The following is a 16,521-nucleotide window of genomic DNA, read 5'->3' as shown; positions in this document are numbered from 1 at the left end:
TTTAACCCATCATCCTTAATGGGGATCGGGATTCAAACCGGCAACCTTCTGATTACGGGGCCGCTTTCTTAACCGCTAGGCCAAGGTGCCACTGAGGTGCCACTGAGCATAGCACCACCCCCACACACTGCTCCACGGATGCCTGTCATGGCTGCCCACTGCTCATCAAGGGTGATGGTTAAAAACATTTCGTTGTGTCACCGTTTGCTGTGCTGCAGTGTATCACAATGACAATCACTTCACTTTAAAGTTTAAAGGTTCTCAAAGTTCTTAAAGAAAACTTCTCATATGCATTTACTATAGTATTAACCATTAATGCACACAAACAAGGGCTAATATTTTTTGACTCAAGCATTACATTCATTTGGTGATTTGTTTCTGAAAAACTAAAGAAAATAACAAAAATAAACTAGATTTACAGCTGTGATATCTAATGATCCCATGGCGGGGTATTGCAGGGTATTGCAGTTTTGACAGAAGTGGGGGTCCTGCATCTCTAGTGTGCTCCTAAGAACAATGATATACATTCAATAATTGTGGTCAAAATTCAATAATTGAGTCAATAATTGAACACCTGAACGGTTTTATATTCTTCATACTGTTTGTATATGGTTTCCTATGACTACGCCATAACCACCTTTACTGTTTTATAAAGTTATCACTTACATGCATTATATAACTCTGCTTAGTCTCAGATTACTTTTATTTTGTACTATTTACTGCTGTTAGTGGTATTTTGATCTGTCTTATTATCTGCATCATCTGGACCTTGCGTCTTGTCTTGCGCGAGAGCTTTGCTGTTAGTGGCTTCATCATTTCTGCTGCCCACCTGTGAGTTCTGTGATTCATGTCTCTGCAGACTTCAGATCATGTTTCACAGTAGAGAGCAGAATAAAAACCTCCCATCCCCCACGGCCCAGAACCACTCCCGCTGCATACAGACCATGGCAGGCGAGGAGGAAGAGCGAGTCAGCAGTGAGGGCTGAATAATGCTTTTCATCTCTGCCCCTCGTTCTGTCAGATGATGCAGTGCACATTAGCGCTTATGCTATTGATCTCACAAATAACTGAGAGTCGTGGTGAGAGAGACAGCAGGGCTAGCACAGCAGAAGCACATGGTGGCAGCTGGATGGAGTAGCTGTGGCTCACTTGGGCTCTAACTCAGACTGACAGGCCTCCCTCCAGCCCCGACCCGCTTTTATTCTCGCCTCCGCTGCACATAAAAGCGGGAAGGCAGCCATTTTCTCTCCAGGGGATCATCACACTACACGTCTGAGCTCATCACTTCTTCTCCAAAGCTGAAGACCAAAGGGATTTTTTTCCACCTGACAGAGGAGAGGGCCCAGCCAACAGAGTTCTAACACGTTCTAACTCAACCTTCTTATGGCAGCAGAAAAGTGGCACAGACACTGACAGGTCTAGGCGCAAGCATATTTCAAATCATGGGAGGAAAGAAAGTGAAAGTGAAGTGATTGTCATTGTGAAACACTGCAGCACAGCATATGGTGCACACAATGAAATATGTCCTCTGCTTTTAACCATCACCCTTAATGAGCAGTGAGTAGTCATGACAGGCACAGGGGAGCAGTCTGTGGGGACGGTAATTTGCTCAGTGGCACCTTGGCGAATCGGAATTCGAACCGGCAACTTTCTGATTACGGATCCGCTTCCTCAACCGCTAGGCCACCACTGCCCCTTGAGGAAGGTTAATGTAATGAGCTTGTGAGGGGGGAAATTCCATCATTTCGGTCTCACTCTGCTTAAGACATTAGAAAACCAGGTCTATTCTCTATGCACCACACACAGTCCCTCTGCAAATCTGCCGTTACAAATGTTCACCACAAGATGCTGCCACAACCTGTGCATAAAGAGGATTACTTATTAAGCAACAGTTGTTCCTTCCTAAAGCAGCCATTTATGGATATTCACAGATTTATGGATATTTATGGATTTCCTCAGCTTATGATTATTGGAGACTCCTTGCACATTTAGTTACAGTGATGAGTGGTTCTGCAAACAACATTGAGGTTCTTCCTTGCAGTAAAATGTGTTCAACTGTGGAAAAATACAGTGTTAAAAAATATGTGAACACACCTATCTTCAATGACCGTATAGATGACAAATAAATAACTGATGGATTGTCATGATGATTTTGTTTGGATTACCACCAGTTGAATATTTATGTTTAATAAATTAAGTAAAGGTGCATTCCCTCAGCTTGGCAACTTTGGAAGTGAAGCTGAGCTTTACCGTATGTAAAAATCTTGATTGTTCTCCCCTCTCATTTCTAAAAATGTGACCCTAATTATACCCTATTTTTCTCCACGTTTGTTGAGTCCAAATGTACTAAAGATGATGTATTTTGAAGTAAAGATGAAGACAACTCATTGCAAAGTTAGTAAGAAATAATCACTGAAGGTTGCAAAGCTTGGTTTCAAAACTTTATAATGCTAATCTAAACCAGAATGAAAAAACAGTAAACCTCAACGCTTTAATGAATAAAATGAAAGTGAAGTGATTGTCATTGTGAAACACTTCAGCACAGCATATGGTGTACATGAAATGTGTCCTCTGCTTTTAACCCATAACCCTTATGATCAGTGGGCAGCCATGACAGACGCCCAGGGAGAAGTGTGTGGGGGGGTGGCGTTTTGCTCAGTGGCACCTCAGTGGTCAGCACCTTGGAGGATCAGGATTCTAACCGTCAACCTTGTGATTACAGGGCCGCTTCCTTAACCACCAGGCCACCGCTGACCTAAAATCTAATAAATTTAGTACAACTTTTTATTAATGTAGGTTCAGGTGCAGCCAAAGGCAAATCCATGATGTAAAATAAATATAATAAATATGTGTATATACGTCTGCTACCCAACCTGGCCTTCACCACCAGATCTGTTAATCTGAGCTGTTCGTTCAATTAGAGCATCAATTCAAAACCAGACGTCTCTTGGGTTGAGTAAACAGTTTTTGTAATATTTAGTGTTTAATGATTTGTTTAATGATGTTGACTATAAGAGCATGATCCATTGGAGGATTGGAAGAATGTCATGTGGTCAGATGAGACCAAAATAGATCTTGTTTTGGAGGGGAAGAGTGCTGAGTTGCATCCTAATAATCCCATACAGACTGTGAAGCATGGGGGTGGAAACATTATTGTTTGGGGCAGCATTTCTACAAAGGGGACCGATTTGTATTGAGAAGGATGAATGGGGCCAAGTATCATGAGATTTTTGGATCTCCCAGCATGACAATGGTCCAAAACCCAACACCTGAAGAAGTGGCTACGTAAAAAGGCGTTCTGGAGTGGCCTAGCAACACCTCAATCAAATAGAGAATCTGTGCTCAGCAACAGTCCTGCATGGACGAATATGCAAAAATACAAGCTACAGTGTGTGCAAACCTGGTAAAGACTTACAGGAAAGTTCGACCTTCCATTCTAAAATATTGAGGTGACCTTTTGTAATTGACTAAATTATACAAAAAAACTTAAAAAAAACATCCAATGTGATGTCCTGGATTTTTTTTACATTCTCACAGTTGAAGTGTACCTATGATGAAAATTACAGACCTCTCTCTTTTTAAGGAGAATAACTTTTACAAATACTTTTTTGCCCCACTGTATTCAGTGTTATCTTCATTTTATTTGCAGCTCCTGGTGCTTTCTCTTTTGTGGAAAACAGGTCAAAATGGCTCTTTCAGTATTATAGGTTGCCAACCCCTGCTGTAGGATGATTCCCTGACCAACATTAGCTGTCTTTCATGGCCCAGGTAAGCTTCTTCTATTTACAGTTGAAATAAAGACTTACTGCGACACTACTAAGCTGTGTTAATGTGAGCTACCTATCACACAAGCTGCTGACTCTTGTAGGGCTTTGATTCTGCCAGCCGTCTTTTGAAATGAACTTTATTTTTCAGTTTTGGGTGACCTTTCCTTTTTTTTTAACCTCTGGCAATTCACCACTGACCATTTCACTTCAACTAGAAAATTGGGGTGCTCTAAAACAGTAAAAGACACACACACATGGCAGAAAAAACACACACATTCATTTAACTTTAAGACAAACCTTAATGGCGTAGTTGACTAGTGGGTCTTTAGCATAGGACGCGGTGTAGTAGACAGCATCTCCAGCCTCACAGCAAGGCCTGCCCGTGGTCAGCCTGAAATGGGACCAACTGTCCGTGCCAAAGCGCAGGTGGTCCTTTTGGCCGGCCATGAAGCGGTCCTCACACTTCCCGGCCAGTTTGCGCAAGGTGTCGGTGTGCAGGCCGCGGATCCGTCCCACCACCTCCTCCCAACTGTCCATGCCTTTGTACAGGGCCTGCCTCTGAGGCTTCGAAGTGGTGCCAGCAGCTTTAACCCCGGCCACTCCACTACTGCTCCCCCTGCCTGTGGTCCGGGCACGGTCTGCTAATGACTCCACGCTGCGGTAGCCCCGCCGCTCCCGGCCGGCCGCGCTGCTGTTGGCGGTGGTTAGAGACGAGAGGCTGTTGGTGGGCCGGTTCTTGCCAACCGCCACTGGCCTCTCCAGAGAGTCGCCTGACTCCTGGTCCAGAAGGCGCATGTCGGAGCTGAGGGAGGAGCTCTGGCTGGCTGTCTCCCAGGTGGAGTCCAAGTCGTACAGCGGGTTGGCCACACTCAGGTTGGTCCCTCCAGGCTTGGCCTCACCCTTGGGACGGAGGGACATGAGCTCTTTACACTGGCCTGGTGCGTCAGTGCTGCTACGGCCGACTGTGCCCTTCTTGGGCAAGGGGGGTGGAGTGGCTTTGGAGAAAAGATCAAATGTATCTAGATCACCTGATGCTAGAGTGTCATCAGATGCCTTGGGGTTTCTGGGGTGCTTCAGGGGAATCATGCTGACTCTGGATTGACCTGCAGTAACAAAGAGTGCAGAAAAAGGAAGAGAAAAAGTTGCACATCAGAAATAAACATCTGCAATTTAGTTACAGATCATCTCACAATGTGTGTGACAACATGACATTCAGTAATTAGATATATTAACCCTGTAATGATGAAAAAATTACCTTTTTTTATCTTCTGTAATGTATTCAGATGTTCTGAATGTATACTGTTTGTTTTTGCAGATTGTGAAACTATAAAGAAAATTGAAAGTCTTTTTGACTTTTAACGCAAGCTGTTGCTGCTTGTGCATGGAAAATGTGTCCATGACAGCATGAAGAATAGTCTGAAGAACAGCAACAGCCTCTTTATGCTGTTGTTCGAATTTATAAATATATAAAGGATAAATATATGTAACAAAACAATTTGCTTCAGTCTGCAGGATCGACAATAATGATGTTCAAATTGAAGGAGAAAACAATACTACAACTGCTCAAGAACAATGTCCTGCCAGCAGCAATATGCCTCACCATGTTTACCACTTGCAAAAGATGCTTCATTTGAATTGGCCCCTGTCTGATGGAAAATCCCAGGTCCATGACACTTTTGTCTAGCCTGGAGGTCCCCCGCCTGTGTTTTTATTAGGACTGCGACACCCCCCAGGTCAAGGGCAGGCAAAGGGCTTGAGGTGTCGCAATGAGAGAGACAGGACAATGGACAATTCCTGATTGGTCTTTGGAAATTTCTGTAACTTTGAAACCTTTTTTACATACAATATTTACATGTAACTGCAATAGTAATCTACTGGTGTTAATAAATTAGAAACTGTTAATTCTTGTAACTTTTATTGCGCCATGCCTCTTTCATGCCCGGTAACATCAGATGAGTGAGTTTTAATATACTGCTTGCCATTTGCACTGCGTTTATTTCTTTACACCCTGAAATGCCTTCACTGTCTGTATCCATCTTTCTGTAGGGATTATTCCTGACTAGGATGAGATTCACATCTATGTCATAAATCAGTATCCACTCAGGAAGTAAACAAAATGCAGCTATGTTATTATATTTTCATTCAGTCAATAAATAAATAAAGTCTTTATGTCAATGAAACCTAAGACCTGAGTCCCACAGTATCAGACATGGCTATATATTCAGTATCAAATAAAAATTGTGGGTAAATCCAGGAGGTAAAATCAACCTGCACTAAAACAAGGGCCCTCATCCCAGGACATACAAGTCCCCTACAGAGACTGTGTGCAGATTAAAAGGAGTATCAGTCTACATTGGCACCGGCTGTCCAGCAGAGAGCACGTGGGCTAAAGAGCAGCTCATTTTCAGCCATTGCCAGCAAGGCTTAATCAGAGAGCTTCAGTTAACGCTGTCCTCATTTTGACATGCACACAGGAAAAACTCAAACCCTGCCTACAGACAGGTAAAATACCTTTCATTAGATGTTAGTCAAAAAATGAAGCACAACAATGATGTCAATTCGAACCAGCACAAATCCAAACACTGCACATGGCAACCTCAAACCCTTTGGTGTGAGGCATGAAAAAAGACTGAATCCTTCTTACAATCATGAGCATTTAACATTGTCCCCTTAAACTTCCTTAAATCCTCTGAAGAAAACATAATCTTCACCCTAATCCAAATATGCTCCCGCCACTAAGGCTCTTAGGCCTACTTTTTCAGGAAAAGCACAGCAGAATGTGGAGCAGAAGAGGACATTTTAGCAGAAGGCACTGGAGAATTTAGGCAGCTACTAGCATACCCCATCTTTAAGCAGGTCAACATTCAATGAGATGGTGAGAGACTCCACCAAATACTTTCTTCCTTAAGGTTCTCTGATGAAGAACATCAATCACTTCAATAATTAGGAAGGATGGAGCAGAAGAGATCAGTGTGGGAGTGAATATAAATGAATCTCTGTCTGTCAAATGCTGTCTAATGGCTTAGCATGTCACTTAAAGGGAAATCTGGAGTTATCACACATCCCTTGTAAACTCTTCATCGCATCTTTGTTTTAATTACATCTGTAGATCTAAATATTCTGTAATACATCGTTTGCCGTTTGTACAAAACCCTTAAGTGATTTTCCATTGCAAACAGCAGCCCTGGCTGAAATGGGATAAACCCTCAAAACATTGACACCATGGTGCAACTGAAAAGAAAAAACACACTCCCTCACACACAAAACACACACACAGATGCTGGTGTAAGTGCAGCCACAATCAAAAATGTCCATGCAGTCAAGGGGATGATACATCTTTTACTTGTAAAAGTGAATAAGCAATCTGTCATATATCAACATTTATAACACTCCAATGGAGGGACGCCTGACTCCTTATTCACCTGTTGCTGACCCGCTATGTTATGAATACTGGTAACCTGGTGCATACACATGTTTATCTAAATTATCTACAATGTGGTCTGTGGTCAGAGTGTGGTGAACATATTTTTTACAACATAGTCATGGCCAAAAGTTTTGAGAACTACTGTTTTTATTATGCCAATTTGCATATACTCCAGAATGTTATGAAGAGTGATCAGATGAATTACAAAAGTCCCTCCTTGCCATGAAAATGAAATTAATTCCCCCCAAAAAAACATTTCCACTCCATTTCAGCACAGCCACAAAAGGACCTGCTGAGATCATTTCAATGATCCTCTTGTTAACACAAGTGAGAGTGTTGGTGAGCAGAGATCTAGAGGCTAGAGATCATTCTGTTAGAATAGCAGACTGAACGCTTTACAAGGAGGGTGATGCTTGAAATCATTGTTATTCCTCTGTTAACCATGGTTACCTGCAAGGAAACATGTGCAGTCATGTCATGCGTTGCATAAAAAAATGCTTAGTCATGCATTGCATAAAAAGGGCTTCACAGGCAAGGATATTGCTGCTACTAAGATTGCAAGACTGCCACCAGTGCAGAACATGCTAAGGAATGGCAGCAGGCAGGTGTGAGTGCATGTGCATATACAGGAGGCGAGACTTTTGGAGGATGGCCCTGTGTCAAGAAGGGCAGCAAAGAAGCCAATTCTCTCCAAGAAAAACATCAAGGACAGACTCATATCCTGCAAAAAGTAATTTTCCGATTGTTTGGGGCATCTGGATAAATGATTGTCACAAAAGGTGACGCTACCATCAGTCCTGTCTCATGCCAACAGTAAAGCATCCTGAGACCATTCGTTTGCTTCTCAACCATGGGAGTGGGATCACTCACAATTTTGCCTAAGAACACAGCAATGAATAAAGAATGGTACCAAAACATCCTCTGACAGCAACTTCTCCCAACCATCCAAGAACAATTTGGTGAAGAACAATACATTTTCCAGCATGATGGAGAATCGTGGCCAAAGTCAGAGTGGCTCGTGGAACAAAATATTGAACCTTTGTGACCATGGCCAGGTCTTGAAAAAACACTGCAAATATTTACTGCAAATATTGACTCTTTACATAAACTTTGCATAATTGCCAATAAAAACCTTCGAAATAATATGCTTGTTTTTATGCTTCAATACACCACAAAAAACAACTGAAAGTGAAGTGATTGTCATTATGATACACTGCAGCACAGCACATGGTGCACACAACGAAACGTGTCCATTGCTTTTAACCATCACCCTTGGTGAGCAGTGGGCAGCCATGAAAGGCACCCGGGGAGCAGGGTGTGGGGACGGTGCTTTGCTCAGTGGCACCTTGGTGGATCGGGATTCGAACCTGCAACCTTCTGATTACGGGGGGGTGCTGCCTTAACCGCTAGGCCACCACTGCCCCTGACAAAAAGATTTAAAAACACAAAAGCAGCAAACTTTGTGAAAACCAGTAATTGTGTCATTCTCAAAACTTTTGGCCACAAATGTAGATGGGATACATTCATGTACATTGAACTCCTCTGTAAATGTCTTTAACCTACCAATAATGCATCTCATGTAAGGTCAGCCATGTATGTCCATGCAGCCTTGCCCTAAATAGTCTAAAGTTCATAGAACAGATCATTAAAAACAAGCCCCATAAAACTAGTGACCACAAACCTTAGAGGTAAATCCCCAAGCATGCACATTATATGAAAAAATCATATTATCAAATAAATATCAAATATAATATTCAATCAAGTAGTGCAGAAGAAGCTGAATAATTGACATGACACATGGTGGATTGCACTGTATTTAAAGGCAATCATTCTCGACATATGACTGGCTAAAACAACTTTTTTCCTAATCCATCTTCACAGGACAGCAGCATTGTAGACAGGACCAGAGTGGCTCTGTGTACAGGCGAGCAGCGCTTCTGAAGTGTGCTCTGATGGTGAAATGTGCAGCTCAGCAGCCAGTGGCAGGCAGCAGAGGTAAGACCACTCGCTTTCCCACACAGCAGCTAACACAGCACAGGATCGCTGCAGATCCCGCACAACAGCACATGACACTGACCCTGGAACCGCTAGGCTGGATTCTGCGCATCAGACGGGAGGCAAACGCGGAGAACACAGAGAAGCCTACCTCTTCAGAGAGGCATTGTTGCTGCTCGGAGAGAGCTGATGGATTTCCTGCTGCGCCACCGACCAACATGCAGGGAGCTCTGGCTCAGTTTCAGCAGGCAGCCGAGCTCCCTCCTTCACTCACTCACTGGTGCCTCAGAGAGGAGGGGTGATGAGGAGAGTGCGTGTGTATGTGTGTGTGTGTGTGTGTGTGTGTGAGGGTGGGTGGGTGAGCGAGAAAAAGAAAAAATTGGGGTGTGAAGCAAATCAATACGGTGCTTTGAACTCTGGGGAGGTAGAATGCAGCACCATCAAGGGCAAAATTACAGCCAATTACCATGGCTGCTCATTCACACCCTCATTCACAGTATTTCAACATTCAGCTGCTGGCCAGTGAGCGTCAGGCCGTGGATTACCAGCACTGCAGAAGACCAGAGTATCATAATCACACTCACTTCACTTCACTTTCATCTGGTTTTTACAGATCTCCTGCTTTGTTATGAAGAAATGATATGTGTTGATTGCTTGTCTGTATTAATATATTGGAATATTGCCAGAAAGCAGGGTTCTATTGACAGAGGTTGTTCTATTTTATCTCCAGACTGAAGAAGGGTATAAAAGCTACACCTTTCTCAGCAGGTCTTCAACCATTTCTGCCAGTAAAATACATTTTGGTGAAGTGTCTCTTCTCAATCAGCACTTCTTGAATACAGCAACATTCCAGCATCCAGTTTGTGAAAGATGCAACAATGCTAATATGTATATACACATTGCAATGATTTGATGTGACTGATGTGAAACTTTGTTTGGCCTTCGAAAGGAGAGAGACTCAGAGAGGATGTGATGAGCTGGCTGTGGGCGAGTTCGGCCAGTAGGACGTAATGAGACCAGGAGGTAGGGTGGGCAAAACAATATCACCATATTTTCTAGTTCCTGCTTGATGCGTTCGGTCTGGCCATTACACTGGGGATTATAATGATGATAGCACCACCTCCGCAGTCTGGTGGATAGGCACTGGGAGAAAAATGCACAGGGGTGCAATTTCTGGTCATGACTGGTTCACTGGGAGAGTGATTTCACCATGCCCATATTGGAGGCATAGACTTCAACCTGCCGCTGTTTCTGTTTGTTCTCTTTGAGGCACTGAGTCCAGTCATTAAAAACAGGCTAAAGTCGAAAAGTCAAGAGTAAAAAAAACGTGGTCAAAAAAGTAGGCAAGCATCAATGAAGGAAAAAACCAACAAAAAGGGTCCAATATGGCCGCTCAGCTTTTATGCCTCCTGTTGACCCAGTCTCTTTCAGCTTCCGGATGGTCTTCTTCTCCGTTCCCCCTGGTGGCCCAGTGGTGTGTCAACAGCCATAACAAAATGTCATCCAGGTAGACAAGATGAATTCACAGATGATGTTGTCGACAAAGGTTTGGAAAACTGCAGTAGTCATAGTGTCCACTAGCGTTGATAAATATGGTCTTCGACTCGTCCCCCTTGCGGATACGCACCGGGTCCAACTTGTTGAACACTGACGCCCCCGTGAGATTTTGAGCTGTGGCAAAGGGTACTTGATTTGGTTGATGATTTGGTTTAGTTTCTGGTAGTGTATGTAGGGGTGAAGACCGCCAGCTTTCTTGCTGACAAAGAAAAATGGAGCAGCAGCCAACCAGGTGGTGCCTGGATTAGACCTGTCTGTATTCCTCTATGGCCCAAGTCTCAGCTTGTGAGAGGATGTATTGAAATTGGATGTATCAGTAATCAGTAGGTTCATGTCACATCTGACATTTCTGCAATGCAAGACAATGATCGGAGATGGAGATGGTGATTCTCCAGTGCCATGTTTGCACCCTTAGCCACATTTTGATAAAATGTTTAGATTTTCTAAAAGGATTAAAGATTCATTTTGTTCCTATGCCTCCAATCCAGCATAATTTCTTCTAGTTACACTTGCACAAAGGTCAGGGATTTTGTAGGATTATATTCAAGTGTGTGATTAACCGAGGTCAGGTTGACTGATCTGGTGTAGTGACCCCCTAATGGGAGCCACAGGAAGCAGGAGGTAGATATTCAGATGTATGATCAAATCAGTTACACCACAGCTACTAATGATCACCAATTTCACATACAGTTTAAACCAGTCACTTTCCGAAACAAAAACAGACTTAAGCTTTGCAACTAAGGTGAGATTGTGGAAGACAGGTTCATGACACATACCACAGCAGGACTGAACAAAACAAAGTAGGTATTCTTCATCAGCAAGGTCTTTCCCAAATGGGATTTAAAGATTAGCTGTTTCAAGATCTCTTAAAGAAGCACAGAGAAACAGGCAATGTTGATGATCGTATACTCAGGAACACACAGGAACACTGATTGACTGTCCAGAAAAGTCAGGCCAGATGTGGAATTCATGGCATCATAACAAGAAAGCCATACTGTTGACAGGCCAAGCGACTGAACTATTCACACAAAAAATTAAAGCAACTCTGGACTGATGAGTCAACATAGTTCACAAAAAGTATGGAGATAGTTTAGATTCAAAATTCACATATAAATATCACACCATTAACAAATATATTTCTTGATTCAGTGTCAGGTGAGCGAGTCAGGTGACTGCGAGGAAGAGCGAGGATTGGTTAGGACAGGAAATAAACAGGAAGTCCTGGCGCCTGCTCCTCGCTCAGACATCGTGTTTCATTCATGGTCCATGAGCTCTCACCTGCTTCCCGTATCCAGTCCTCTCCATCTCCGGTACCGTGAGTTCCTTCTCTTCAGTTCGCGAGCTACTGTTATCGGCCGGTTTATCGTAACGCCGTTTCCCCGGTGGGATTCCGCTTTTAAAGTTTAAAAGTTTAAAGTGAAGTGATTTGTCACATGTGATACACGTCAGCACAGCACACAGTGCACACAGTGAAATTTGTCCTCTGCATTTAACCCATCACCCTGAGTGAGCAGTGGGCAGCCATGACAGGCGCCCGGGGAGCAGTGTGTGGGGACGGTGCTTTTGCTCAGTGGCACCTCAGTGGCACCTTGGCGGATCGGGATTCGAACCGGCAACCTTCTGATTACGGGGCCGCTTCCTTTACCGCTAGGCCACCACTGCCCCTTTTAGCGCTCGGGCGTTACAACAACAATCGCGTGTGTCTTCCAACCTCCCGCGGTTCTCTCCGCGTTTGGGTCAATCCTGCACGCTACAAGGGCGTATCCAATCTCTCACGATTGTCTGTGTGGTTACACGCCTGACAGGATGTCTGAGCCCGTAGTCAACCCAGTGGAGTTTGAGCGCGTGAAGGCGGAAGTCACCTATATACGTGGTATTATTGATGCACAAGCCACCACCATTAATACTCTAAAGGATTCCGTTTTGCAACTCTCCACCTCAATGACAGTGTTACAGCGCCAGCTCTCCGGCCGGTCCTCGTATCGCTCTGCCAGATAAATGGAACGGGGTGGACGGCCGTCCCGGACGGGTTATTAGCCACCTTGGATATGATTTTCGAGTGCTACTCCTCCCATTATGAGACTCCCAGTGTTCTCGCGCCAAGGTGGCCCTCTTAACATCTCTCCTGTCTGGGCGTGCACAGGAGTGGGCGGCGGCCCTATACAACGCCAAATCACCCATCTGCAACGATTATTTTCTCTTCTCTGAGGAACTCCGGAAGACTTTCGTCCCAGCCAGCGGCGAGAGGGCTCCGGATTCCCAGCTTCTCCATCTGCGTCAGGGGTCTTTCTCCGTCTGCCACTACGCTTCAGAGTTCCGAACCCTCTCAGCCAAACTCGCTTGGGGAGACGACGCTCTTCGCGCTCTCTTCATAGAGGGCCTGGCTGATCACATACGAGACGAGATGACTGGCAAGGAAGCTCCTCAAACCCTCGATGCGGCGGTGGATCTGGCTCTCCGTATAGATCAGCGGATTCTGACACGGCCTCCACCTGCTCAACGTTGGTCCCGACCACCTTCCACTCATATGCCGTCTCCGCCTCGTTTTTCATTTCCCGGCGCGGCCGCTAGCCCAGTGGCCGAGGAACCCATGCAGCTTGGACGACTGCCGCAGGGGGAACGAGACCACCGCTGGAGAGAGGGCCTCTGCGCATACTGCGGCTCTTCGGAACATCGCCGTCCCCAGTGCCCTCTCCGTCCGGGAAACGGCGCAGCCAGGAAGGTGTTGGGGGAGCCCTGCCTGGCACGTCCACTCATGTCGTTAGTTCTCGTTTCTCGCTCAGGGTAACTTTCCAGCTGGGACACAAGCGGGTCGAGTTGGAGGCTCTCCTGGACTCAGGAGCAGCCGAAACCTTTATCGACCAAGGGTTAGCCTCCCAGCTGGGAATATCCCTGGAGGCAGTCACCCGTTTCATTCCCGTCACCTCTGTCGATGGACACCCTCTCCAACCTTATCCAGTCCAGTCTCAGACCCAGCCAGATCTGATGTCCATCGGCCTCCACTCTGAACACATCCACTTCCTGGTCATCTCGGCACCTTCATCACCTCTCATCCTGGGTTATCCATGGCTCCAGCTCCACGATCCACACGTTCTCTGGTCTGAAAACCGCATCCTGGACTGGGGTCCTGCCTGCCGCCAGCACTGTCTGCTTCCCAGGACAAGCACGTGCTCCAGAGTCCCCAACCCCCCCCGCCCGCCGACATCGAATCCATCCCTGCATCTTATCGTGACCTCGCTGAGGTCTTCAGCAAACAGCGAGCCTCCACCCTGCCTCCGCACCGTCCTTATGACGTCGCCATCGACCTCTTACCTGGGGCAGTGCTGCCTCGAGGTCGGCTGTTCTCTCTGTCCCCCGCAGAGAACAGGGCGATGGAGGATTACATCGCGGAGGCCCTCCAACAGGGCTTCATCTGGCCCTCCACCTCCCCTGCGGCCACATGTTTTTTTTTCGTTAAGAAGAAGGAGGGGGGCCTCCGCCCCTGCATTGACTACCGGGGGCTGAACAAGGCCACAGTCAAGAACCGGCACCCGCTTCCTCTCCTCTCCACGGCATTGGATTCCCTCTCCCGGGCCTCCATCTTCACCAAGCTGGATCTGCGCAGCGCCTACAACCTCGTGCGCGTCCCGGAGGGGGATGAGTGGAAGACCGCCTTCATTACTCCGACAGGACACTGGGAGTACCTAGTGATGCCGTTCGGGTTGTGCAATGCGCCCGCCGTGTTCCAGCATTTCATCAACGACGTCCTCCGGGACATGCTGGGGCGGTGGGTGTTTGCGTACCTGGACGACATTCTAGTGTACTCCCAGAATGAACAGGATCATGTCCTTCATGTGAGAGCCGTCTTGAAACGTCTGCTTGCCCACCAGGAAAACTGGAAAAGTGCGCCTTCCACCAGCGCTCCACCTCGTTTCTGGGTTATACCATCTCTACCCATGGCGTGGCCATGGATCCCCAGAAGGTTAAAGCTGTGACCAAGTGGCCCCAACCCACTAGTCTTAAGCAGCTGCAAAGCTTCCTGGGGTTCGCCAATTTCTATCGGCGTTTTATCCGGGGTTTCAGTTCAGTTGTAGCACCCCTGACGACTCTCACTAAACCAGCTCATCAACCCCGGCCGTTTCTTCTTCCTCCAGAGGCACTTTGGGCCTTCCATCACCTCATCAGTCTCTTGACCTCTGCTCCTATTCTTCGCCATCCGGACCCGGCCGAGCAGTTCGTTGTCGAGGTGGACGCGTCCGATGTGGGCGCGGGCGCTGTCCTCTCACAACGTGGTCCAGACAGGAAGCTCCATCCGTGTTGCTTCTTCTCCCGTAAGTTCTCTCCCACTCAGCAGCGTTACGGGGTTGGGGACCGTGAGCTGCTGGCCATCAAGTGGGCTCTGGAGGAGTGGCGGCACTGGCTCCAGGGCGCTGTTGAGCCATTCCTGATCTGGACCGACCACCAGAACCTGATCCACATCCGCTCAGCCAAACAGCTCAACCCCCGCCAGGCTCGTTGGGCTTTTTTTTTTTAATCTTTCAATTTCCAGCTGGCCTACCGTCCCGGATCCAAGAACACTAAGGCAGACGCCCTCTCCCGGCAATTTTCTTCGTCTGTCCCGGATCCGGATCCGGACCCCATCATACCTGCCGAGCGGATCGTTGCGTCTCTTCGTTGGCCTCTGGAGGACTCCATCCGGCGTGCGCTGTCTGGGGAGCCGGCTCCTCCGGAGACGCCACCTGGTCGTCTTTATGTTCCCTCCTGCTGCCGCCAAGAGGCTCTGCTTTGGGCCCACTCCTCTCCGCTCTCGGGGCATCCTGGTCCGGCCCGTACCCTTCGCCTCCTCCAGCGCGCTTTGTGGTGGCCCTCCATGCGGCGAGACGTCCGAGAATTCACCTCCGCTTGTGAGACCTGTGCTCGGTCGAAGTCTTCTCCCTCTCCTCCGGTTGGTGATCTGCGTCCTCTCCCAGTTCCCCGGCACCCCTGGTCACATGTGGGATTGGACTTTGTCACCGGTCTCCCTCCCGTGGACGGGAAGGACACCATCCTCACCATCGTGGACCGGTTCTCCAAGGCAGTGCACCTGGTGGCTTTGTCCGGACTCCCCTCCGCCAAAACCACTGCAGAGTTGCTTCTGGAGCACATGGTCCGGCTGCATGGGTTTCCGACAGATGTCGTCTCAGACAGGGGGCCCCAATTCATCGCCGGATTCTGGAAAGCCTTCTGCCGTCTGATCGGTGCCACCCGCAGTCTCTCTTCTGGATACCATCCCCAGTCCAATGGTCAGGCTGAGCGGGCCAATCAGCAACTCGGCCGCTTCCTGCGCTGCTTTGTGTCCTCGCAGCCCCGTCTCTGGCCTCGGTTCCTGCTCTGGGCCGAGCTCTCCCACAACCTGCACTCTTCCTCTGCTACGGGCTTGTCTCCCTTTGAGGTCTGTTTCGGCTACTCACCGCCCCTCTTTGCTCACCAGGAAGCAGAGGTCGATGTTCCGGCGGCGCAGGACCTGGTTCGGCGGTGCCGTTCAGCCTGGATCAAGGCCCGGACTGCCATCACTCGAGCCAACTCTGACTACATCCGTCAGCACCGACGTCGGCACCGTCCGGGACGTTCCTTCCAGCCCAGCGATCGAGTTTGGCTCTCCACTCGTCACCTTCGTCTGGACACCGATTCCAAGAAGCTGATGCCTCGCTTCGTCGGTCCCTACCCCGTGACCACTCAAATCAACCCGGTCACCTATGCGCCTCCCCTCATCTCTCAAGGTCCACCCCGTTTTCCACATCAAGCCGTATGTCTCCTCCC

The 16,521-nt window shown here is 47.3% G+C and overlaps 1 protein-coding gene across 1 annotated transcript in view; it reads right to left on the bottom strand.

Annotated features, from left to right (window-relative positions):
• Positions 1 to 16,521, bottom strand: part of peak1 (pseudopodium-enriched atypical kinase 1) — a 106,754-nt gene that overhangs the window by 4,952 nt on the left and 85,281 nt on the right. The window contains 1 exon segment of the mRNA XM_028985847.1: positions 4,065 to 4,870. Within this exon segment, the coding sequence (XP_028841680.1) occupies positions 4,065 to 4,870 (806 nt within the window).

Source organism: Denticeps clupeoides, chromosome 7 (genome assembly GCF_900700375.1).
Source record: "Denticeps clupeoides chromosome 7, fDenClu1.1, whole genome shotgun sequence".
Classification (NCBI taxonomy): Eukaryota; Metazoa; Chordata; class Actinopteri; order Clupeiformes; family Denticipitidae; genus Denticeps; species Denticeps clupeoides.
The sequence above is the reverse complement of the archived record's forward strand: the minus strand, read 5'-3'. Positions and strand labels throughout refer to the sequence as shown.